We start from the raw sequence: 23,605 nt of genomic DNA, 5'->3' as shown, positions 1-23,605 counted from the left end.
AGCTCTTTGAGTTCATTTCCATTAGAACTGTGCTTCTTCTTTTCAGTGACTTTCACATGGCTGAGCCTTGATTTCTTATATTGGTTGAACTTTTTCTAATTTATTTGAGATATTTTGTTTTAGGTTCTGTTTAATGATTTAGCTGATGTAACAAATTACCAAACTGACATACATCTAAAGCAAATATCAGGACTGAAAACAGGCCTCAAAGCTCACAGGTAGAAGTGTTGTAATTTTCTGTTTCATTAAAGACTTTGTGTCCCAACATCTGTGTGTTGTGTTGAAGCGATATCAAATGAAGACAAACCCTGTTGCACAACCCTGGGCTCATAATTTACTCATTTTCCTGAGCAGCTGTGCAAAATTGAACAGGAAAAATGTTCCTGGTCCAACATTAAACTCTAACGTAGCTGAAAAGACACGGGTTTGGTTCATGAGCCAAAAGCACACGATGAAGAGGAGGAAGTGTGGAGACAAGAGAGTCCAAACTAAACTCACCAAACACACAAAGGAATTTTAAATTGTTTTTATTTATCTACAGCTGCAGCCTGTGTTTAATTACAATTGTAATTTCACAACAGTTTAAAGTTAATTTGTTTAATCTTTTACGCAGATACTGCAAAGCATCAGCAGGTGGCAGCACTGTGCGTCTGTCAGTCTGGTACACACCCAAGAAGAAGAAGAGAAGAACCGTGGTTGTAGTTCTAAGCGGCGGGCAGGTAGTGTAGGGAGAACCGAGCTGCTCTTTACGGAACACCGGCAGAGGAGGCGAGCCCACTCGGAGCAGCGGGGAGGCGGTCAGCGTGTCTGTGTGGGTCCGGGAGCGGAGGGAAGATGAGTGACGCCGGTGTGGACACGAGCACGCTCTGCCTCTTTGACGTTGACGGCACGCTTACGGCCGCGAGACAGGTGGGAAATGTGTGCGTGCTTGTGTATATGTCCGCGCGCGCGAGGGCAAGACCACTGGTGATATAAAACAATCAGTGCACCTGACAAACCTTCAGACAAACATGACTGTACTGTCCGACACTGCGACTTCCGGCTCCACGTTGATATTGTAGTTCTTCCGCAGGCAAAAATGCTCCGCAGAAACTACGTAACAATGGTTCCGCTAAGCGACGTTAGCCAGTATGGGCGGACTGCCAGTGCCAAACATCTTTATAATAATGATATTAATAAAATAATAATCTCTGACAGTGTAACGTTATCGCTGTGGTTACTAAACATAGAAGATATTAGGTGACGCATGTAACGGTAAATTACGTCTTGCTAGCGTTTTGCTATAACAGGAAGTGTCTGACGGAACGTCAAATGTGAAACACGAGTTTACGATTTGGAAAAAAAATCATCAAACTATTAATTACATTTATATCCGTGGTGTGTATAATCACTGTCGTCACCTCCTAAATATACACCCTTCACGTGGCCATTGATTACGTAGGTGACGCTCGTGCTAATCGTGTTCCCGGTAGTTTCTGCTAGCGTGTCACTAATCCCCGGGTTAAGCGCCCCCTAACGGCCCTGCAAGGTTACGTGTTTGGCCTGTTCTTCCAGCAGAGTCACTCATGTTTAAAATGTTCTTTAGGAGGTAACCCTGACCTCTGACCCATGCAGACTGCTTTAGGTGAAGGTTTAGGTGGAGCAGGGGTCATGACCCCGAGACTCTTGGTTTCAGTATAGCCCTGCGTGTGTGCACAGCTGTTCAGTTTTACTGCAAACATTTGTAAAAGGTTGCAAACTTTTCATCCTGTGATTTAAAAAATGTGACGTCATTGAAATGAAAATGCAAAGTAAGACGAACCGAGTAGTGATGAATGGCCAACAGGGTACACTCAGCAGGCACACCTGTTCAAGTGCTTAATAACGCAAATATTTTAATCCACCAATCATGTGTCAGACACTCAGTGTATCTATGCATGTGAACATGATGAAGATGAGCTGCTGAAGTTCAGCCTGAGCATCAGAAAGACTATTTCAGAGACTTTAAAGAGAGCCCTCTCTGTTTACAACAAGCAGTCCAGTGAGCAACAGTTCTCACCTCGCTGATGTCAGAGCAGCCAGACTGATTGTATACATGCTGATGAATGCAGAGGAACATCTCTGAACAACATGGCGAGCCATGAAGCAGCAGAAGACCGCACGGGTCCCCCTCCTGTCAGCCACGAACAGGAAACTGATCATTCCTGGTTTGATGTGCATCACATGGTCAGTGTTTGGTGTAAACACCATAAAAGCATGTGTGATGATGTCATAATGATGATGCAAAACATTCAATTAAAAAAGATTAAAGTAAATTAAAACGGGAGCTCGGGCCTAACTGCGAGTGCAGTAAAGGTTGCAGACTTGCTGTTTCAGGAGAACTTGGACTCTTCACTGAAGCTGGAGTTGAATATCAGCAGACGGGTAAACTGCTGATGTCGTCAGATTTCCTTTTTTTTGCAGAAACGTCGGCGTTTATAACTGTAGTGACGGAGACGTTGATCTCGTCAGTCGAAGGCTTCTCGTGTTTTACTGTGTGCAGCGTTTTTAAATCTTTAATAAACTGATTGTTACTGAAAGTTTCACAACCGCAGCGTTTCACAGCGTTTGTTTCCTGTGTTGCGACACACCTGACCAGTTTGAAATCAATGTTTTTGGGGAAAAGAGGAAGGTTCAGTGAGCCGCTGCTGTGCTTGTGCAGCACACAGAACGGGTAAGCATCACTGCATAAAGAAGAGGGAAGCAGCTGAGCCTGTGCCGGCCGGGAGTCCTGGCTGAGTGCAGGGATGTCAAACATAAGACTCGGGGGCCAGAATTGGCCCATCAGACTCCAGTTCACCCCGTGGTGGTTTGGAAAATATGAACAAGGGCATAAATATTTGGGCTTAATTAGTTGTGCAGCTTTTCCTGCTGATAGACCCTCCACAGCATCCAGACCACAGCGAGGTGGCTCAACAAAAGATGAATAAATGACAGAAGATAAACAAAGCTGCGAGTCGTAGACTCTGTGTCCGTCATGGCGGTAAATGTGGGGCGTGTCACTGTGTGTTTTCAGCGGGTGACCCCGGACATGGCAGAGTTCCTCCTGAAGCTGAGGACTCGGGTTCGGGTCGGCGTCGTCGGAGGGTCCGACCTCAGCAAGATCAAGGAGCAGCTGGGAGACGACGGTGAGACGAACGCCGCTCTGTATCCTGTCTGATACTGTCCCTTTATTTGCACGCAGCTTATACCAGAGAGATGATAACGCTTGTTGGTCTCGGTTCTGTGTGCAGTGATCCAGAAGGTGGACTACGTGTTTGCTGAGAACGGCCTGGTGGCGTATAAGAGCGGACAGTTACACTCTGTGCAGGTGAGACGGAGTTTTACCTTTTTATGTAACTGATCTGGAATCAGCATGTAAAGAAGCAGCTGAGGAGCAAAGTCAGTGACATCATCAGCCTGAGAGGGTGACGGAGACATTTCTCAGGCTGTGGGACTCCAGCGACCCACGCTGAGAGCCTGGGAACCATCGCCGACTCATCCAGGAGGTCACAGAAGAGCCCAGAACAACATCTATTAAGCTCAGCTAGGGTCAGAGGTCACGACTCAACAGTAAGAAAGAGGCGGGGCAAAGATGGGAGAGTCCACGCAGAAACCACTGCTGACCAAGAAGATCACAAAGTCTCGTCGCACATCTGCCAACAAACGTCTGGAGGATGATATTCTGAGGGCTGACGAGACAGAAGCTGAACTTTCTGAAGCTTTGAGTCACGTGTGCATCAGACTAACCACGCAGGAACCAGCAGCTCCGCCTCTGATTGGCTCAAAGGGACAAAATAAAGGTTCTGGAGCGTCCGAGTCAAAGTCTGGACTTAAACCAGACTCAGATGCTTTGATGCTGGAAACCCTCCAGTGAGACAAACAGCAGGTATCAGGTTACACTCAGGACAGGCAGGTGTGGATACCTTATAGTGTGTGCGCGCGCGCGGGGGTGTGTGTGTGTGTCGTTTCAGCCATGTGTGTGTGTGTGTGTGTGGTGTGTGATAGTGTGTTGTGTGTGTGTGTGTGTGTGTCTAGTCCATTCAGGCCCACATGGGGGAGGAGCTGCTGCAAGACTTCATAAACTTCTGTCTGAACTACATGGCCAAGATCAAACTGCCCAAGAAAAGGTGACAGCACATCCGTGTGTTGGTTAGCGTGTGTGTAACAGCCTGGCAGGGGGGTGGAGGGCGTGTCGGTGTGAGGGCATGTCGGTCGGAGGGCGTGTCGGTTTGATCCAGCAGACGGGTTTAAACAGTGAAAAGTTTCTTTAACCTCCTCAGACCTGAACTCTTCCACAGCAGCATTTTTAATTTCTCTTTGATATTTGGTCACATTGGGACCTGATAATGGATTGGATCTATAAAGCGCTTTACAATGCCACTATTCAGTCACTCTCACATTCACACACTGGTGGAGGCAGCTACAGGTGTAGCCACAGCTGCCCTGGGGCAGACTGACAGAGGCGAGGCTGCCATATCGAATGTAAAAACAAAGAATTACCAGATTTTTTTTTTTTTACTTAAAGAAAAATCAGAGCCACTATGAGGATATTCGTTTAAATTTGTAGAACAGTAGCAGTATAACGTCCTCGTAAGTGGAATCAGGCCCTTGTAGACCAAAATTGAGTATTTTGGTCTAAATAACCCAAAATGTGATGTCCACATATGTGGACGCAGGTCCGAGGAGGTTAAAGATCCACGTTATAACACGCCGTTCTTACCTTTGGGGCTGTGGGCGTGGCTCAGCTGTGAGAGGATGCAGTGTAAACCGTTTAAACTGTAAAAGTGCTCGCCATGAAACCGTGAGGGTTTCAGGTGTGTTACCCGTGAGGTCAAAAGGTCAGAATCACTGCATGTATCAGGACTGTGGCGGTTCTGCGGTGGGCGTCATGTGACTCTGTGTCGTCTCTCAGGGGGACCTTCGTGGAGTTTCGTAACGGGATGCTGAACGTGTCTCCGATCGGACGCAGCTGCACGCAAGAGGAGCGGATCGAGTTCTACGAGCTGGACAAGGTAACGCCCACGTGCTGACCCTAAACCCCGGCTCCACCCGCCTCCTCCACCTGTAATTAACAAAAATGTCTGCTTGTGGTACATTTGGTAGGTTTTGAGCTTGTTCTCATTTAAAATGTACTGACGAGGTAAAAGTCCTGTTTGGTTCTTTCGCTGTGAAGCTGAAGCTGCTGCTGAAATGAAGACGGTGGTGTTTGTTTCCTACAGAAGGAGAAAATCCGAGAGACGTTTGTGTCCGTGTTGCAGGAGGAGTTCAAAGGAAAAGGACTCTCGTTTTCCATCGGTGAGTCTGCTGCAGCCGGCACGCCGCCGTGGCTGTCCTACCTCACTGTGATGCCAATGGCGCCTTCGTTTCCTGCAGCCTGTCGGTCTTTGTGTGTCCGCAGGAGGTCAGATCAGCTTTGACGTGTTTCCTGACGGCTGGGATAAAAGGTACTGCCTCGGCATCGTGGAGAAGGACGACTACTCCACCATCCACTTCTTTGGAGACAAGACCAAACCTGTGAGTATGCAAACTGTGTCACGTGACTCCTCACGGAGGCAGAATATCAGCGGCAGGTAAACGATGGCCGGTCGGGTCAAAGAGTCGTTCCTGGAAACATCTGTTTCATTATTCCTGAAATGCAGCTGGATCCAGCAGCAAGCTGAACACCGCAGCTCCTGTAGTGTCCAGCAGGGGCAGCAGTGAGTCCGTCCCCGTGTTAAACGAACTGTTTACAGCCCGAGACCAAAAAAAGAAATCGATAGATTCTTTCTGTCATCACAAAGTCTGTGCAGGTGGAGAAAACGACAGGTAGGAAGGTAACAGGTCAGGTTGTCACAGCAACAGAAAGATAATTATTCTGTAAGTAACTTTAAGCAGTGCAGTAACTCTGAGAATGTAATCTTACATCATAAGTACTTGTAATGAGTGGCTTATGACACCTGTCTCCGTATTCTAGCGGGGCTGACTTTAAGTATTTATGTGTTTAATAGATAAATACTAATAATACTTATACTGTCATTGCAGGGAGCTACGCCCTTAGTTTGTACCCAGAACATCAGTGCAGCATGTCTGTGTGAGCATGTCCACTGTAGAGAGTAAACGGTGTGTTATAGAGCAGGACGCCGTTTACATCGCGGGCCACATTCAGCACACCTGAGTGGGCGGGGCCGCTGAAACGCCCCTGACGGCACAGTCAGGTTACTCCGACTGTGATCCTCCTGTGAGGTCACTCAGAGGAGTTTCCGCTGTGAATGTTCGAGTCTTCATCGGCCCCCAGGCCTTATGTTTAACACCCCTGGTGCAGACAGATGAATCTTCGGTCCTCAGACCGGCCGGCAGGGTCTGAATGTCTCGTTGTTTCATGTTTTTACGGCTCAGGGTGGAACTTGACCTGTTTCAAACATCTGGCGTGTTCAGTGGTCACCGTGCAACACTTGCAGCTGTTTGACGCTGTGTTTGAAGGACACACAGATGTGCGACTGTCAACCTGCAGCGAGTTTGGGGCCAAACTTTTCCACCAACCTCGTTTAACGTGCCGCTTCGTTGAGTCGTGAGCTGCAGCACGGCTCATCTTTCTGTGCGTCTCTGTCTTCACGTCAGGGAGGAAACGATTACGAGATCTACTGCGACCCCCGGACCGTCGGCCACGAGGTGTCCAGCCCGGAGGAGACGCGGCGCCTGTGCGAGCAGCTCTTCTTCTCCTGAGCTCAAACGCCTGCCAGCTGTGACTGTGCGTCACCTATGACAACAGACGGGAGGAGGAGCTGATGAACGCTGACGTGACTTTTTGATTGTAGCTGCTTGTTTGGTCGGGGTTGGTGGGTTTGTCTTTCTGTGATCTGTGTGTTTGATTCCACGGGACCCGCTGAGCCTCCGCGTACGGAGGACTGTTTGGGGAAGCCCCTGCAGCCTCACGCTGTGGGCGGAGTGAGGAAGTGGGCGGAGCAATGACACGCAGCTGTGGTTTACCATCCTCCTGTCTGAGTGTAAATAAAGGTGGATGACATCACAGCTGTACTGGAACGGTTCGCCACTCTGTTGCCCATCTTTGTTATACAGTCTGTGTTTCCAGGAGTAAAGTAGCAGCTGATCCTGTTACGACGAAGCCGTTTTATGCAACGTGGAAAATCATAGCCATGCTTTAAATAATAATCATGTGATGTTTCTGTACATGACGACGTTACTGTTAACAGCGAGGGGAATAAAAGGGGGCCGACGCTCTGAAACGCGACTCGTTCTTACGCAGCTAACGGGAAGGACGTGGATTTGAAAAGGACGAATCATAGAGATTAATCTATAATCTTCATCTATTCACTTGATTCTCCTTTATTTTGAAAAACCTGTTTTTAAATTTTCAAAATAATATTTTTAACAAAGATTTTTGAGTGATTCGATGTTTTTTTTTTATATAAATCCATTTTCCTTTCAGCTTTTAATAGTTCCTTAATTACTTTATTTAGATAATAATAATTTATAATTGGAATTACTAATGCATATTTTATTGCCCCAATTAATTATTAACTCATGAAATGTTTAGACTTTCTTGGTCCTCCATATTTATTAAACTTGTCTCGTAATTTAACGATTGCATTCGATACATCACCAGAAGCTACATCCATCTTTGATATACAGTCTGTGTTTCTGTGAGCTTGCCTGAAGCTGAAAATGTTTATTTGCATGATTTAATTTTCCAGGATTATAAACACATAAAGGAATAAACTTAGATATTAAATTTGGAAGATTCAATATTCAGTTACATTAAATTACTTGGATACTTCCTCATCTACAGAAGTTGAACATCTGTGAACATCTGCATGTTTCCTTCCACCAGCTGTGCTGCATCACTGACATCAGTGATGTTGTGATGGTTCATAAACTTCCTGCTGCAGGACGGTGGCTGCGCTGACGTTCAGTGTTTGAAACGTGGACTGTAAAATGTAATCTGATTACAAATGTGGAATAAGAAAAAGGTTTGGCCTTATGCTGACTCCTGATTGGAGGAGAGCTGCGTGCTCCTGCGTTTAAATGATGATGGAAATGAAAATATCCGTTTTCTTGTTTTTCCTGCTGCAGCTTTTTATTGGTCGATCGTCTGTCGTCAATAAAAGGTCATTTTCTGTTAGAGCTTTAAAACCAGACTGAGACACCGCTCTGACCTTTAACCTCTGACCTCCTCCAGCAGTTCACACATTGGGAGAAATCCTAACTTTGCATATTTAATGAAGTAATACAATGTTCTTTGTCATAATTATTTTCTGTGGACCATCAAATTATGTTTAATCCACATCGTTTGAGCCTTCGCAGCTTCATCGCCACAGGAGACAGAAATGCGACGTTTCAGATAGAAGCTCGTGGAGCAGCTGCACGCTCACATCAGTACAGCCACGAGAAACGGGGCTACCAAAAACCTTCTCATTTAGAGCTGTTTCACATTACTCCCACATGGAGGCGCTGTAGGGCTGGTCTTCCAGGTAGGATCGCTCCTCATGGAGGCTAAACATGCGACGGGGCAAACCAAAGACACCTCTGACCTCCTGCACCCATGAGTGTTAAATAAAACTTAAATCGGATGTTTCCTGTTTAAACTTCATGTTTTTGCAGTGAACTCTCAAAGATCAGAGCAGCAGCTTGTTTCTGCTCACCGAGTGAAACCTGTGAAAACTGCTGCTGTCAGACTAAAGAAGGGCCTGCGTCTGAAGCTCGTCTTGTTTCAGGTGTGCAGCTGTGATCAGTGCAAACCTACCAAAGGAAACCTGACAAAAAACAGCAGGAAGTGTTTGTCAGGGCGGATGAAGCTTCTCGGAGTAACATAAGCTTTAGTTGAAACCATTTCATCTTCAAACACGAGTCTTTGTCAACACCTGACTCAGATACTGGTGAGTGCAGCGGTTTGTAAACTCAATGTTTCAGGTTGGGGATTAAACCAACAGCTTTGTAGAGCGTGCTCTGATTGTAGCTGTCAGACTCATTCAGAGAGGGCAGCTTCGTTCTTGCTGCAGTGAGTAAGATGATGTTCAGGGCTTTGGTCACAGTGTGGCGGTACCTTCAGTGGTGGCACTACACTGACTTTTACATTTGTCAGCTTATCAGGTACAAAATCTGAACACTGGGTTTTCAAAGTATGTTAAAGCTGTGAATGCACCAACCAAATGAAAAAACAGAGTAGAAGATACAGAGTGAGGTCAAATTTCAAATGAGCAAATAAGAAAAATGTCAATTTTCACTCAGTCTGAGACGTAAAAGATAAAAACCTCATATAATTAGTAAAAAGTGAAGATTAAACTGTTTTACCTGAGCTGACGGTATGTTTGCCTGCAGCAGTCAAAACACGTGTTTATGGTCACATGCCTGTCAAACCAACACACTTTTGAAGTCATTTATGGGGCGCATGACAGGAAGTTCACTTCACAGATCACGACAAGGTGCCTATATCATGGTCATGTGATAATACAGAGAAAACCCAATTTGGCAACAGTGGGAAGGAAATACTCACTTTTAACCGCGGGTTAGGGTTGATGGGAGGAAGTGAGCACCGAGACACACTGTGGGAGAGCCAGAGATGAATAATAACTGAAATGCAGAGTGGCATATAAACCACAGGCCCCCAGCAGCCTAAACCTATTGCAGCATAACTAAGGGAGGATTCAGGGTCACCTGGTCCAGCCCTAACTATATGCTTTAGCAAAAAGGAAAGTTTGAAGCCTAATCTTGAAAGTAGAGATAGTGTCTGTCTCCTGAATCCAAACTGGAAGCTGGTTCCACAGAAGAGGGCCTGAAAACTGAAGGCTCTGCCTCCCATTCTACTTTTAAATACTCTAGGAACAACAAGTAGGCCTGCAGAGCGAGAGCGAAGTGCTCTAATAGGGTGATATGGTACTACAAGGTCATTAAGATAAGATGGGGCCTGATTATTTAAGACCTTGTATGTGAGGAGCAGGATTTTGAATTAGGCGAATGTCTGAACCACCACAACTCTCTGCTTTTCATGTGGAGAAGTAGCGAGTAACCAGCCCCCCTTTGGAGAAAGCTCATTTCTGTAGCTTGTGTCTACAGTCGTTGTCTTTCAGTTGCTGCCCAGAGTTCTTGACTATGGGAGAGGCTGAAGACTATGAGACGGTCCCAAAGCACCCCCAGCCTCTGAGGGATGTCGCTGTATGTCGTCTCCAATTCCACAGTTGTAGACTAGATGGACAAACTCACACACACTTGAACTGAGGATGATATCTGCATTGTTCCTTGTGTGTCTGAGGTTAAACTATAAATGCACAAACTCTACTTTCCAGTACGCTAGCCTCCCAAGGAGGCTAAGGAGTGTGATCCCTCTGTAGTTGAAGGACACTGTCCGATCCCCCTTCTTAAAGAACAACCATCCCAGTCTGCCAATCCAGAGGCACCACCCCACATCTCCACTGAAAGTATCATAGTGTGTCAACCATGACACGCCTACAACATCCAGGCCCTTCAGGAGCTTGGGGCGATCCTCATCCAGCCCAGGAGCCTGGCCTCCAAAGAGTTGTTTCACTGTGCCGGTGACCTCACCCTCAGAGATGGTCGAGTAATTCCCAGCCCCTGCCTCATAGAGGATCAATCAGTGGCATTCGGGAGGTCCTCAAAGTATGTCTTCGACCACCTGTTGAAGAGTTAGGGTTAGGACCCCACCTTGGGCTTTCCCCTCCGGAGTCGCCTGATGGTTTGCCAGAATTACTATGAGGCAGACCGAAAGTCTTTTCATTGGCCTGAATGGATTTAACAGGGAACCAGTGAAGAGAAGCCAACATGGCAGAGCCTGGTTCTGCCTCTGCCTGTTAAAAGGGAGTTTTTCCTTCCCACTGTCACCAAGTGCTTGTTCGTAGGGGGTCACCTTTTGATTTCTCTGAATCACTGCAGGCTCGTTACAGTATACAGCTGCTGTTGCTATATGAATAAAAGTGAATTTAAACTTGAAGTGAATATCTGGAGGTCACTGCTTGAACTTATGGTTGTTGTCACACTTTCATATTTCTAAACAACAATTATTTAGTTACAATATTAACTTTGACTTCTGTTCTCAGACTGCAGACATGTCTGCTGCCACCAATCTGCTGTCTGACGATGAGCTTCTGTGCCCCATCTGTCTGGATGTGTTCACTGATCCGGTCACCACACCTTGTGGACACAACTTCTGCAAAAAGTGCATCACTCAGCACTGGGATATTAATTTTCCATGTCAGTGTACAGTATGTAAAAAGGCGTTTCCCAATAGACCTCAGCTGAGGGTGAACACTTTGCTGTCTGAGATGGTTGCTCAGAGACGAAGCTCGCAGAACCAGGAGAAGTTCCCTGTGACGTCTGCACTGGAACCAGACTGAAGGCCCTGAAGTCCTGCCTGGTGTGTCTGACCTCCTACTGTCAGACTCACCTGGAGCCTCATCTGACAGCTACAAGTCTGAAAAGACATCAGCTGATTGAGCCTGCGGAGAACCTGGAAGGCAGGATGTGTAGGAAGCACGATAAACATCTGGAGCTGTTCTGTAAGACCGACCAGACATGTGTCTGCATGCTCTGCTCTGTTCTAGATCACAAGGCTCATGAGTTTGTTCCTCTGAGAGAAGAATATGAAGGAAAGAAGGCAGAGCTGGAGAAGACAGAGGCTGAGATTCAGCAGATGATCCAGAAGAGACGACTGAAGATTCAGGAGATCACAGAGTCGGTGAAGATGAGTAAAGATGCTGCAGACAGACAGAAAGCAGAAGGTGTTCAGGTCCTCACGGCTCTGATGGAGTCTGTTGAGAGACGCCTGAAGGAGCTCATGAAGGAGATCGAAGACAAACAGGAACTACAGAGAAACAGGCTGAAGGTCTCATCAAAGATCTGGAACAGGAAATCTCTGAGCTGATGGAGAGAAGCTCTGAGGTGGAGCAGCTCTCACGCTCTGAAGACCACCTCCACCTCCTCCAAAGCTTCTCCTCCCTGAAAGCTGCTCTATGCACCAAGGACTGGACAGAGGTCAGAGTCCGTCCACCATCATATGAGGGGACTGTGGGGAGAGCTGTGGAGACACTCAGGAAAGACATGAAGAAGCTGTTTGAGGCTGCAGAGCTGAAGAGGGTCCAGCAGGATGCAGTGGACGTGACTCTGGATCCTGATACAGCAAATCCTGACCTCATCCTGTCTGATGATGGAAAACAAGTGAATCATGGTGATGTGAGGAGGAAACTTCCAGACAACCCAGAGAGATTTTCTCAGTGTGTTTGTGTTTTAGGAGAGCAGAGTTTCTCTTCAGGCAGATTTTACTTTGAGGTTCAGGTTAAAGGAAAGACTGACTGGGCTTTAGGAGTGTCCACAGAGTCGATCAGCAGGAAGGGAAAAATCCGACTGAGACCTCAGAACGGTCTCTGGACTGTTTGTCTGAGAGACGGAAGTGAGTACAGTGCTTGTGCTGCCCCTCCGGTCCGTCTCTGTCTCCGGTCTGGTCCTGAGAAGGTGGGGGTGTTTGTGGACTATGAGGAGGGTCTGGTCTCCTTCTATGACGTAGATGCTGCAGCTCTGATCTACTCGTTCACTGGCTGCTCCTTCACAGAGAAGCTCCACCCGTACTTTTGTCCTTGTACTAGTGATGATGGTAAAAACTCTGCACCTCTGCTGATCACTGCTGTCGATCACACGAACTAGAAATCTGGTCTGATCGTGTGTGAGGAACATTTTCACTGGTGACTCTGTGGTTTTGGTCATGTTTATTTTCAGATTCTGACTGATTGGTTTTTGTTATTAAGTGCACTCACACTCACAGCCTCGTGCTGATTTTAATTCTTAAAACTATGTGAATTATTTTTTTTTACTTTGGAGGAAACTTCAATTTTACCTGAATTCAAAGGGAATATTTGGGTACTCCAGCTTCCTCCCACAGTCCACAGTGGGGTTAATGATGATTCTGAAATTCACATAAGTGTCTGTGGACCTGTACAGGGGGTATCTCGTCTTGGATAGGGTCCAGCCCCGCTGAAACCCTGGTAAGGATGAGCAGAGGTCACTGTAGACTCGTGGTTGTTGTCACACTTTGATATTTCTGAACAATCCAGACTTAACAGTTATTTAATTATAATTTTAACTTTGCAGGCTTTTATTCTCAGACTGCAGACATGTCTCATCCTGTTACATTTTATTTATCAAAGCGCCTTTAAAAACAGTCAAGGACACTGTACACAAGCAATAACAGGAACAAACATAATAAGGATAAAACGTTGAGCAAATAAATAAAATAAATTAAAGTAGCAGGATGGACAAATGTATGTGGAATAGGCTAATGTGAACAGGTGAGTTTTGAGTCTGGACTTAAAAAGAGGGAGGGAAGTGATGTTTCTTATCTCAGGAGGAAGGGATGATGGGGGCCCCACGGTGGCTAGCCGGGGGGAAGGGACGGAAAGAGAAAGAGAGGAGGAGGATGTGAGACACGGAGAAGGGATGGTGAGCTGAACCAGGTCAGAGCGGTATGAAGGCGAGAGATGATGGGTAGCCTTGAATGTGTATTTAACTGGAAGCCAGTGAAGCTGCTGCAGAGCAGGAGTGATGTGGTGCATAGAAGGAGTCCTGGTGGTGATACGAGCAGCAGAGTTCTGGACACGCTGAAGCTGATGGATAGATTTTTGACTAAGATCAAAAAGAAGAGAGTTGCAGTAATCGATCCGGAGAGTGGCCAGGCTAAGAATGGCCGCGGCATGTGGGGAGAGAAAAGGACGGAGACGATTAATGTTGGAAATATGCAGACCAAGAGATGTTATTGATGTGTGGGTTAAAAGATAGAGTAGCATCGCGCATGACACCCAGACTTTTCACTCATGGGGAAAAGCTATTAGTTGTGGATAGTGTTTGTTCATGGCCGACCAGGAGGAGCTCAGATTTGTTACTATTGAGTTTGAGAAAATTGGAAGAGAACCATGAATTTAGTTCGGCTAATCAGAGGGTGAGGGAGGACGGGGGAGAGCAGAATCAGGTTCAGTGGACAGATAAAGCTGGGTGTCATCAGCATAACAGTGAAACTGAATATTGTATTTACAAAAAATGTGTGCAAGCGGAAGGAGATAATGAAAAGAAGGGCAGATCCCTGGGGCACGCCTGCAACCAGAGGAAAGGGCTGAGAAGTATCATTGGTTGTTTTTATTAGTGCGGTTTCAGTGCTATGGGAGGGACGAAAACCCAGACTGGAACTGTTCATACAGATTATCATTAGTTAAGTATGAGTGGATAGTGTGGCCACTATCTTTTCAAGAATCTGAATATGTTCACTGATGCGGCTTGTGCTGTATTAATAAAACTGAATTATCATGCTTACAGAAATGTGTCATTTAATTATGTACCTGACAAAGGAGAGCTGGTCCCAGATTGGGCCCATGTGGGACACCCTAAAAAACAGATACAAATAAAAAGTAACTGGCAGAGGCTCTGCTGGCGATTATGACAGAAACTATGACAACCACGTACGAGATCATCCCCCCCAGCACCTCAGCGTGGCTAACAAAATGTGAATCGCTACCTTATCATGGTGGAGGGGTTTGTGTGTCCCAGGGATCCCAGGGGCTGTTGCCTGGAGGCTTTTGCCCCCTGGTAGGGTCTCCCATGGCAAATTGGTCCTGGGTGAGGGATTCAGAAGACCGTTACGAGAATATCACCGAGGGAACACTTTACCCTGCCCGAGGAGCCAGGCCCGGGGAGGGTGCCCGAAAGCAAGCATCTGGTGGCCGGGCCTTGGCACAGCCCAAAAAGGGGGCATGGGCCCAGTGTGCTTCAGCTTCACTCAAGGTTGAAGCAAAGGCTGACTGAGCAGCCGATCAACAGCTCTGTGTGTGTCTGGACTCTGTCCACAGCAGCCAAACATGTTTCTGTTGTAAATTTATCCCAATCAGAATACTTTATTAATCCCTTAGGAAATGATGTGGTCACAGTCACTCCAAGACAATAAGATCAGTAACAGACTGAACATAAAAAAAACATTTATTACAAAGTTTACAAAATACGAAAAATAGCTCTACAATTCTGGATTATTACAGCGATTAAATATATATGATTGACTGTAACCTGTAACACTTTGATATTTTCACAGTAGAGCATCTGCAAAAGGGTGTAACCGCTGCACTGTCTGCTGTGTATTAGATTGAGTTGTACAGAGAGGAATGATTTTCTGCATCGTTCAGTGGTGCATTATGGGTAATCTCAGTGTGCTCCTGTGACTGGGCAGCACATCATGGAGTGGGTGGGAGGTCTTGTCATAGACGTTTAACATTTACTCCTACAATGAAAACATAAAAGCTATATTTGAGTCACTGCAGTAATGCAAAGAATATGTGGGCTCACTTTGAGCAGGTTCTTTAACTAAAGGGGCGAAAAAAATCGACGCCCGAACAGGGACTTGAACCCTGGACCCTCAGATTAAAAGTCTGATGCTCTACCGACTGAGCTATCCGGGCTCTGGCAGAGTTTTGTCACGGGTTCCTCAAAAAGCTGGGTAGTCTGTTAGCACACTAGCATATTGCTGCAGGTAAAAGTAACACAGGAGATGTTCTCTGTTCACCTCGCGTTTCACGTCACGATATATCAGACATATTTGATTTTGGTCCTGCATGTTCTCTCAGCCATTTCTAGTTTTTCGAAACGCACATATCACTTCCGGTTTTTAAGAATTTCACAATAAAAACTCCGCTGCTAAAATCACAGAATGAACCCTCAAATTGCAACTCAAGACACGACTCATTCTGTTTATAAAGTGTTTAAATGACACAGTTGCATGCAATTTACGTAGTGTTTTTCACTGAATTGAGCTAGGACATTGACGTTTGCTCTCCGACGTTGTTTCTGCTGAAACAAGCGAAGCAGTCTGACGTCATGACTGCTGAAGCAAATATGATCAGTGTCGGAGGAGTAGTTGTCTTTGAGGACAGAGCCTGAGCCTCCATGTGTGAGCTAACGAAGAGAGGGCGGAGGAGAAGCGGGCCGGCTGACAGCAGCTAGCAGCGGTGCTAAGCTAACGTTAGCATTAAAGTGCTATTTTATGGCATTATTGTTTGTGTAGCGGACACGGGCGCAATATTAGCAGATTAGCCGTGTTGCTAGGGCCTCGTGTGAAAAAAGGATCTTAAAAATCTGTCATTGCAGCCTGTGCAACAGGTGGCTCCGTGGCGCAATGGATAGCGCATTGGACTTCTAGTCAAGCACTTGAGGAGTGATTCAAAGGTTGTGGGTTCGAGTCCCACCGGAGTCGCACGTTTTTGTTTTTTTTTGTTTATATGTATTGAATATGCTGTAATATAACTGTAATGTCAGTAACTAATATAACTAGCTAACGGTGTTACGTTGTGCGGAACGGAAGACTAACAATGACACAAATAGAGGGAATTAGCTGAAAATTAAAATAATGTTTACTTTAAATGCACTTAATGATTAATTGAGTTAAATTTAATGCCAGTAATAAAACATGTGTACCCATGCACATTATACAACATTTGTGTTTGTTTGCTGCTGAATAAAACTTAATAACTACTTAGAAATACATGCCATATCAGTTCTGATGGTCAGATTTGCTCTTTGTATTAACATACAGAGAAGTAGATAAAAATAAGTGTATGGAAATGGTTTTATTTTAGCATTTATTTATGTCTCTCCTGACCCATTCACTGGTGATCACGTCATTATCTTTGTTGTGTACAGTGGTCGGTGTTGCTGGCTCAATCACTGCAGCCACTAGATGGAGGCTCCCCGCGGCTGTGCAGCGATGTCAGAGGAGGCGGAGAGGCTAATCGGAGGAGGGTCGGGCAGCGAGTCGATGAGAGTGCCGATGATGGTCACGCTGAGGACGTCCGTGGCCTTTCTGCTTCACCTGGCTTCCTCTGTGGCGGTAAGAAACCGGAGCGTCCGTGTGACATATTTCTCCTCGTGCACTCTGTACTTCCTGCTTTAAGTATCTCTGAGATTTGGGTCCTCACACAGCTGATGACAGAGGGGTGAAAAATGCAGCCGTCGCTTTGTTCCAGTGGAAGCGCAGACTGAGCTCTGTCCACAGGGACACTGTTTGTGCTTCTCCGATGACTTATTGAAAAATGAGAACGTTGGTGTTGAACGTGGTTTAGATTCAGATTTCATTCTTACTGTACAGAACAAGAAATTCATCTCACTGGTATCATTTTATTTTTCTGGACTTCAGTCTCAGGATTTTTATTTCCATCAACCAAACTAACAAATGACAGAAACAGAATAAAAACTGAATGTTTACTTTATTGTGACAGAGTAAAACACAAACATTAGAAATAAACAGTAATGATCATATTTCAGTTTTATTTTGGTTTGACCTTTTAAACCCCACTTTGATAACTCCTCATCTGTTCAAGCTTCAGCTCTAATTTTGCGTTATGATTTATTGATGCAGTGCTGAGTAACTCAAAGTACGTCTGCTAACTTCCTTTAAACTAAGAAACACGCACCACGCACATTCTGCCCAAAATCTCCATATTCTGTTGAAAAGATCTGCATTCGAGTTCAGAGCTGAGCTGGACGTGCATGTAATACCATTTTGTTCCACACGAGGGAGCAGTGAGTCAGTGTAACTTCAGTATTTAACAACACATTTACAATAAAAACAAAGCGTGTTGAATCAACGTTAAACAGCACGCGGTCACTGTAACACTGCCCCCTGCTGGTGAACGTTTTCATTCAAATCTGCATGAGGCGATTACAAAAAGTACCTTTACTAAAGTAATCCCAATAACCTTTGACCTTTACCTCCACGCTGCAGGTGAGGCATCAGTGTGTATAAGATGATTCTTTAATCTCGGCTTTTATATCGTTTAGATTCGCAGCTTCACACGATTTCAGCATCATAAATATGGATTTATTTCAAACTGCATTTGTATATATTAATATCAAAGCATTGGCAGTTCTGCAGGAGTTTCATTGACAGAAACTTAAATGATTTCATTTTTAAAGTCCTTGAAACAGTCTCATGAATCAGGGGAGTGTTTGCTGTGACGAGCTTCAGTCAGGATTGAGAGTAGATCACAGAAACACTGATGAGGACAACAATGATCCTCTCATACTTTCTTCGTTACTGCCGAATGCCAGAGGAGAGCGTTTTTATCCTCCTGTCCAGGCGCCGGTGCCGTGTGAGGCGAGGGTGAGCCGGCTGGAAGCGGAGATCCAGGGCTTGATGAACGTGATCAGTGAGCAGCACCGCTACATCCAGGAGCTCCACAGCAGCCAGGCGCAGCAGCTGCAGCAGATCCCCAACTCGTACCTGGGCCTCGACGACCTCTACAGAGGTACGGCTGCATCCACCGTGTGTGGGTCAAACCCTACCTCGTCAGCACCGGACGCTTTCCTTTATCTAAGAAACAAACCATGTCTACACCGAGCGTCACAAGATCAGAGAAACCCGGGAATGGTTATTTTATTAGACTCATGTCAGACAGATGCAGCGTTACAGAGGACGAGGTCTCCTCCTGGGATCGAACCGGATCTTTTTCTTATCTGTGTGTGTGTGTGTGTGTGTGTGTGTGTGTGTGTGTGTAGACTGCTCTGAGGTGTTTGAGGATGGAAACGTGGCCAGCGGGCTGTACGTGATTCGCCCGGACGGCGCTCCCACGGCGCTGAGCGTGTACTGCGACATGAACCACGGAGGAGGGTGGACCGTCTTCCAGAGGAGGAGAGACGGCAAAGAGAGCTTCGACAGGTGTGTCACCTTTACACACGTGAACACGTGAACAGTGCAAACAAATGTGTCATCGTGTGTGTGTGTGTGCGTGTGTGCGTGCAGAGCGTGGGTGGAGTACAAGCATGGATTCGGAGACCTCTTCTCTCCTGCTGGAGAGTTTTGGTTGGGCAATGAACCCCTGCACCATCTGACATCACAAGGTGCGTCTACGTGTGTGTGTGTGTGCGCGCGCGCGCGTCTGATGCTTTCTGTGTTTTAGGGAACTATGACCTGCGCATCAACATGGAGGACTTTGAGGGGAACGAGCGCTACGCCGAGTACAAGAGCTTCAAGGTGGACGGCGAACAGGTGAAACTCAAGTAACCGCGGGAACGTCTCAGCTTTAAATTCAATCTGACGCTAAGAACACTTTACAGCCTCTCCCTGACCTTTGACCTCCTATCGGTTTCTCATAACACTCGGTCTTATTTAGACTACGGTCCCCAGCAGCAGCATCAAGGTCACCGCCGGTCTCTGTTCCCATCGGCGGTCCTCCCTCTCTGTGTTCCTGCACTGCTGAGGATAAACACAGATAAACTAACAGCAGGGGGAGGAGCTGCAGAATATTCCGGAGTGTTGGCGCGATGACGCGACGCTCCGGTCACCACGAGAGGAGGAAGTAAGACGAGCCGTTTGCTGCTGTTTTAGGAGGCCCCTCACCTGACCCTGACGTTAAACCTGAACCCAGGTGTGGCCTCAGGCCTTCAAAGGCTGTGAAAATGATGCGTTGAAGGGGCGTCGTTAAACGTAGCTGCAGAACAATAACCCGGGTCACTCTGCTGACTGCACGTTTCTTTGTGTGTGTGTAAGGTGTCTGATTAATCAGCTGGTGCTGAACGAACTGGCTGCGATGAGTCTGAGCATCAGATTTGTAACTGTGAGCTCCTGCAGCACTCGCAGTTTCAGCGCGTGGTCTTCCTCGCCGTCACGGGCCTGTGAGGTTCGCTTCAAACAGGGTCTGGCTGTAAATGGCTCCAAGTGTCCTCGCTGAAGGTCGCGCTGCAGGTGTGAGCCTGATCACTCTGCTTTCACTCCCGTGTTCACCTGAAGGACCAGTACCAGTTACATCTGGGCGAGTTCACTGGGAACGCTGGCGACGCTCTGGATGACGCCCTCAGGGCGGGACCGGGCAGTCCATGCGCAGACGGGGTGAAGTTCAGCACCTACGACCGGCCGAACTGCATCGACGCCGACGTTCAGTGCGTCAGACACAGCAAGTCGGGCTGGTGGTTCAGCAGGTGAGACGCACACGGCGACGCGTTTACTGCAGGCTTAAAGGGACAGTACACCAAAACTGAGCTGTAGAGTCGGTCCTCCACACGAGACAGAGCGACGGGGCCAAGCATCACCCGCCAACACCGTGACCCCGGGAAACTGACATCTTGCTGATAAACGTGATTCAGCCTCAGACATTCAGATTTAAATTCCAGCTGCAGCGTTTCTTTGTTCGTCTTTCATTTCTGCAGTTTGTGTTCAACTCATAAAATCAAACGCACCTTTCATGGGAACTGTGGAGATGAAGATCTTTGTGTGTCTGTTTGAAGCTCTTTGCACAAAGAGCTTTGAAGCGTTTGTTCAGTGGCTGCTGCTTTTAGTGTTTAGTTAAAGTTCACCGTCCTTTAAACCAAAGGTTAATAATCAGCTCGTTTGATTTCTGCCTCCTCATGTTCCCTAACGCAGCCGTTCCCAAACTTTTCTGCAGCTGCTCCGATTTATAATCAGTTCAGGTCTTTTTAAACTCGGGTAGAAAAAGCGGAGTAGAGAATCAATCAATAAAGTTTTAATAGAAAAACCTGAACTTTTATCCCTTAAAATTAAACCCAGCAGGGTTCATGCTGCTGAGCTTCTCACGGCTCGTTTTCGGCGCTTCGATCATGAAGCTTTTCGTCTCTGCAGCTGAACTATCAGGACAGACGTGAAGACGCTCGGTGGACTGTCCCTTTAATTGGAGCAGAGTGCGATTAAAGCAGCTGCTATTGGCCGATCGTGTCAGCTGACTGTTCTGTGACTTCCCCCTCACAGGTGTAACGCAGGTAACCTGAACGGTCACTACTACGACGGGCCGTTCGAAGCCATGACGGACGACGGCGTGGTGTGGTACACGTGGCACGGCTGGGCCTACTCCATCAAGTCTGTCGTCATGATGATACGAGCGTCCGACCTCGAAGCGCCACCTCCAGCGAACGTTTACCTGCCAGGCGGTCCTGACGTGGTCCCGGCGGCGGGCCGAGGCGCTCCGTGAAGCCGAGGTCACTTTGATGCTGTGAAATAAAGTCAGAGCGCCTTCGTATGATGTCATGTCGCATTTATTCTGTTCAAAACAACAAAAAGAACATTGTACACTGAGGCATTCTGGGTAAATCTGAGGTTTTTCAGGACAAACAACAGAAACAGTAAAACAGGCCAGTGTGTCAGTGAGGGAGGGGCACGGCAGGGCAGACATCTGATTGGGCACCGGGTGATTTCAGGGCGTGAGGGGAGGTCTGCATATTTGGCTCTGAGGCCGGCCCCCTACGTCGAACGTCCACGGGTGATTACATTCCACAAAGCAGGTTAAGGTCGAGGTCGTGACAGGACAGAGGTCTGTGGGAGGCGTGTCTCCGTCCCATTGGAACGCTGATTGAGCTTCGCTCCTTGGAGGGGGAGCGTTTCCACAAACATCCACAAATCCAAGGTTTCCCCCCGAGGGGGCGAGCGGAGCAGCGGTCAGGGAGGAGGAGCTATGTACAGACCCTGAGGCGTGCCTGCTGGTTTCTTCAGAGGAGGAAGAACGCTCCTGGGAGGATCGGGCGCTCCGAGGCGGCGAGCTCAGCCCGGGGCCGCGATCTGGTTTAAGTGCGTCGGTGCCGCCGCAGCGTCTTTTCAAAATAAGATATTTATTTAAAAATGTACAAGTCTGCGATGGCTTCATGTCCAGCGGCGCCGCTCCGACTCGGGAGGGGGGAGCGCAGGGGGGGCGGTGGGTTATCTGGGCGATAACGGCGCAGCTGTGGCGAAGGAGGCGGAGTTCCGGGGCGAGCTGAAGGGGGAGGTGGGCGAGAGGCGGCGGGGGCTCGCCAGCAGGTCGCCGTTGTGCAGCTTCCACAGCAGCTCCTCGTTCTCCATGGACAGCCGCTTGTTGACCTTTGACTCCTTCTGCAGCGTCTGCTGCAGTATGGCCTGCTCGCTGGACAGCTGCCTGCAGGGGGAGACAGAGAGCCGTGAGACGGGCAAGGATTTATCGAAAGGGGAGCCGCTCGTTTACAGCTTCCACGCGCCCGCTGAGAGGCTGATGGGTTCTGATCACGACAGGCGCACGCGGGACGTTTAAAAGGCGCCGTCGTTCGTGCTGCTGTGGCGGGATTTTACTCTGAACGCTGTTAAAGCCACACGTGTGATGTTTTCACTCACTGCAAATACAAAGTTGATTTTTAAAGTTTTTCACAGGCAAACAGTCACTTTCTTATTCACACGAGCCACAATAACAGGACAGAGATATGCGCTCCGAGGCTTTAAGCAATCAACATTCTCGCGCTCCTCGTTGCCTGAAATCTGCTTTCTTTTGTATTTACGGAGCAGAAACATGTTCGTCTCTCCCAGAACGTCTCGTTCTTCACATTATGAGTCAAAGAACAGCAGCAGATAAACCCTCATCATCACGACTCACGCAGCGAGAGTCGCCGGCGGTCCCTGCGACAGGCCTTTTAACATTTATCTGAAAGCCAGGAGAGGGAGGGAGGAAACCAGGAGGTAGCTGAACGATCGGATGGGGATGAGTCCCCTGGAGTACATACTTGGACAGCGCGGCGTGTTTGTCCATCCTGGCCTTGTAGTCCTCGTTCTCCTGCTGCACCTTATTCAGACACTCCTCCAGCTTCACATTCGTCTCCACCTGTGACACACACACACACACACACACACGTTTTTTTTCATCCAATCATCAGGCTCGGCTCAGGTAGATGAAAATGTTTAAAAGCAGCTAATCCGTCCGACTGACGCACTCGCTCCTCGCTGTGCGATGCTCGCTGTGGCAGACGCTCCGGCAGTAACACCAGACAAACAACAACTGTTTCCAAAGCTTCAGTCACAAAGCACGGGAGATTCCCGGGAGGCTGCCGATGCTGCTAGATAAGGAATTCTTAGATCTGCTGAGACGGAAACAGATCTGCACCCACCAGTTTGTCCATCTCCATCAGCTTCTTCTCCTTCTGATGCAGCTGGTTGTTCTTGATCTCCAGCACCACCTTCAGACTCTCCAGCTCCTTCTCCAGGTACACGGTGTGCGGGTCCTTCTGCACAAACAGCACAGACACAGCAGGTGAGCGCAGGAACCCTCGGCGCTTTAAGCAGCATTACAGCAGCACAACAAGCACACATTTCCTGTCCCTTTAGTATGAGTTAGTCACTGCTCTTCCACACCAGCAGGGGGCAGTCATGGTCAGCAGCAGGCTTCACGAGTGCTGCTAGGAGGAGTTCAGAGGGAGATTAAACCATCGTTACCAGATTCTTGTCGGTGAGCATCCTCTTTCTCCTCTCCTCCTCGGCTCGCAGCTTCTCGCTCAGGTCCTCCTTCTCCGCCGTGAGCTCGGAGAGTTTTTCCTGAGGGGGAAACAGAGGCGGCGGCGTTAGAGTTCACGCTGAGCTCAGTGGCAGGTAAACTACAGATTCATCAGGAACACGTCTGCAGACCGAGCTCAGGTTTGTGTTGGCCTCCTGAGCGTCTGAGCCGGCAGCACAGATAGATCCTCGGCTCTCCTCCACACACAAACATCTGGAAGCACCTGGAGGGAAAACGTGTGCGAGCCTCAGCACGAACGCAGCGCTGCAGAGTCACCGATTCAAACGCCCTGACGGCCACGCTCGCCCCGCGCTGAGCAGACACATCACCTCATTCTCATGTTTATAGTACTCTATTCT

The 23,605-nt window shown here is 47.6% G+C and overlaps 3 protein-coding genes, 2 non-coding genes and 1 pseudogene across 6 annotated transcripts in view; 4 read left to right on the top strand and 2 right to left on the bottom strand.

Annotated features, from left to right (window-relative positions):
• Positions 1-649: 649 nt before the first annotated feature.
• Positions 650-7,008, top strand: pmm2 (phosphomannomutase 2). The gene is made up of 8 exons (XM_042227832.1): positions 650-909; positions 3,035-3,146; positions 3,252-3,328; positions 4,036-4,127; positions 4,913-5,012; positions 5,220-5,295; positions 5,399-5,514; positions 6,598-7,008. Exons 1-8 carry the CDS (start codon positions 835-837, stop codon positions 6,700-6,702), a joined length of 753 nt encoding a protein of 250 aa, XP_042083766.1. The 5' UTR covers positions 650-834; the 3' UTR covers positions 6,703-7,008.
• Positions 7,009-7,376: 368 nt separating this feature from the next.
• Positions 7,377-14,286, top strand: LOC121815727 (annotated as a pseudogene).
• A 1,078-nt stretch (positions 14,287-15,364) lies between these two features.
• Positions 15,365-15,437, bottom strand: trnak-uuu. The gene has a single exon. It is a non-coding gene; the product is annotated as a tRNA-Lys (tRNA).
• A 182-nt stretch (positions 15,438-15,619) lies between these two features.
• On the top strand, positions 15,620-21,002 carry LOC102291392 (fibrinogen-like protein 1). 2 transcript variants are annotated; one of them, XM_042227830.1, is made up of 8 exons: positions 15,620-15,995; positions 16,687-16,861; positions 18,110-18,278; positions 18,529-18,688; positions 18,773-18,870; positions 18,930-19,018; positions 19,760-19,947; positions 20,732-21,002. In XM_042227830.1, the coding sequence occupies exons 2-8, from the start codon at positions 16,712-16,714 to the stop codon at positions 20,949-20,951; spliced, it is 1,074 nt and encodes a 357-aa protein (XP_042083764.1). In that variant the 5' UTR covers positions 15,620-15,995; positions 16,687-16,711; the 3' UTR covers positions 20,952-21,002. The 2 variants fall into 2 exon arrangements, with proteins under 2 accessions (XP_042083764.1, XP_042083765.1); XM_042227831.1 differs by having other exon boundaries at positions 15,620-15,996; positions 16,675-16,861.
• Positions 16,137-16,228, top strand: trnar-ucu. Its single transcript is given in 2 exon segments — positions 16,137-16,173; positions 16,193-16,228. It is a non-coding gene; the product is annotated as a tRNA-Arg (tRNA).
• The window catches only part of LOC102299011 (microtubule-associated tumor suppressor 1 homolog), a gene marked incomplete at its 5' end in the record, with an annotated part of 32,560 nt that continues 29,952 nt past the window's right edge, over positions 20,998-23,605 (bottom strand). The window contains 4 exon segments of the mRNA XM_042227829.1: positions 20,998-21,887; positions 22,483-22,580; positions 22,864-22,980; positions 23,189-23,287. Coding sequence (XP_042083763.1) covers positions 21,674-21,887; positions 22,483-22,580; positions 22,864-22,980; positions 23,189-23,287 — 528 coding nt within the window.

This window comes from Haplochromis burtoni, unplaced genomic scaffold, assembly GCF_018398535.1.
Source record: "Haplochromis burtoni strain Fernald_Lab_line unplaced genomic scaffold, NCSU_Asbu1 Contig_282, whole genome shotgun sequence".
NCBI classification, from domain to species: domain Eukaryota; kingdom Metazoa; phylum Chordata; class Actinopteri; order Cichliformes; family Cichlidae; genus Haplochromis; species Haplochromis burtoni.
Note: the sequence above shows the minus strand (reverse complement) of the source record. Positions and strands in the feature narration are given on the sequence as shown.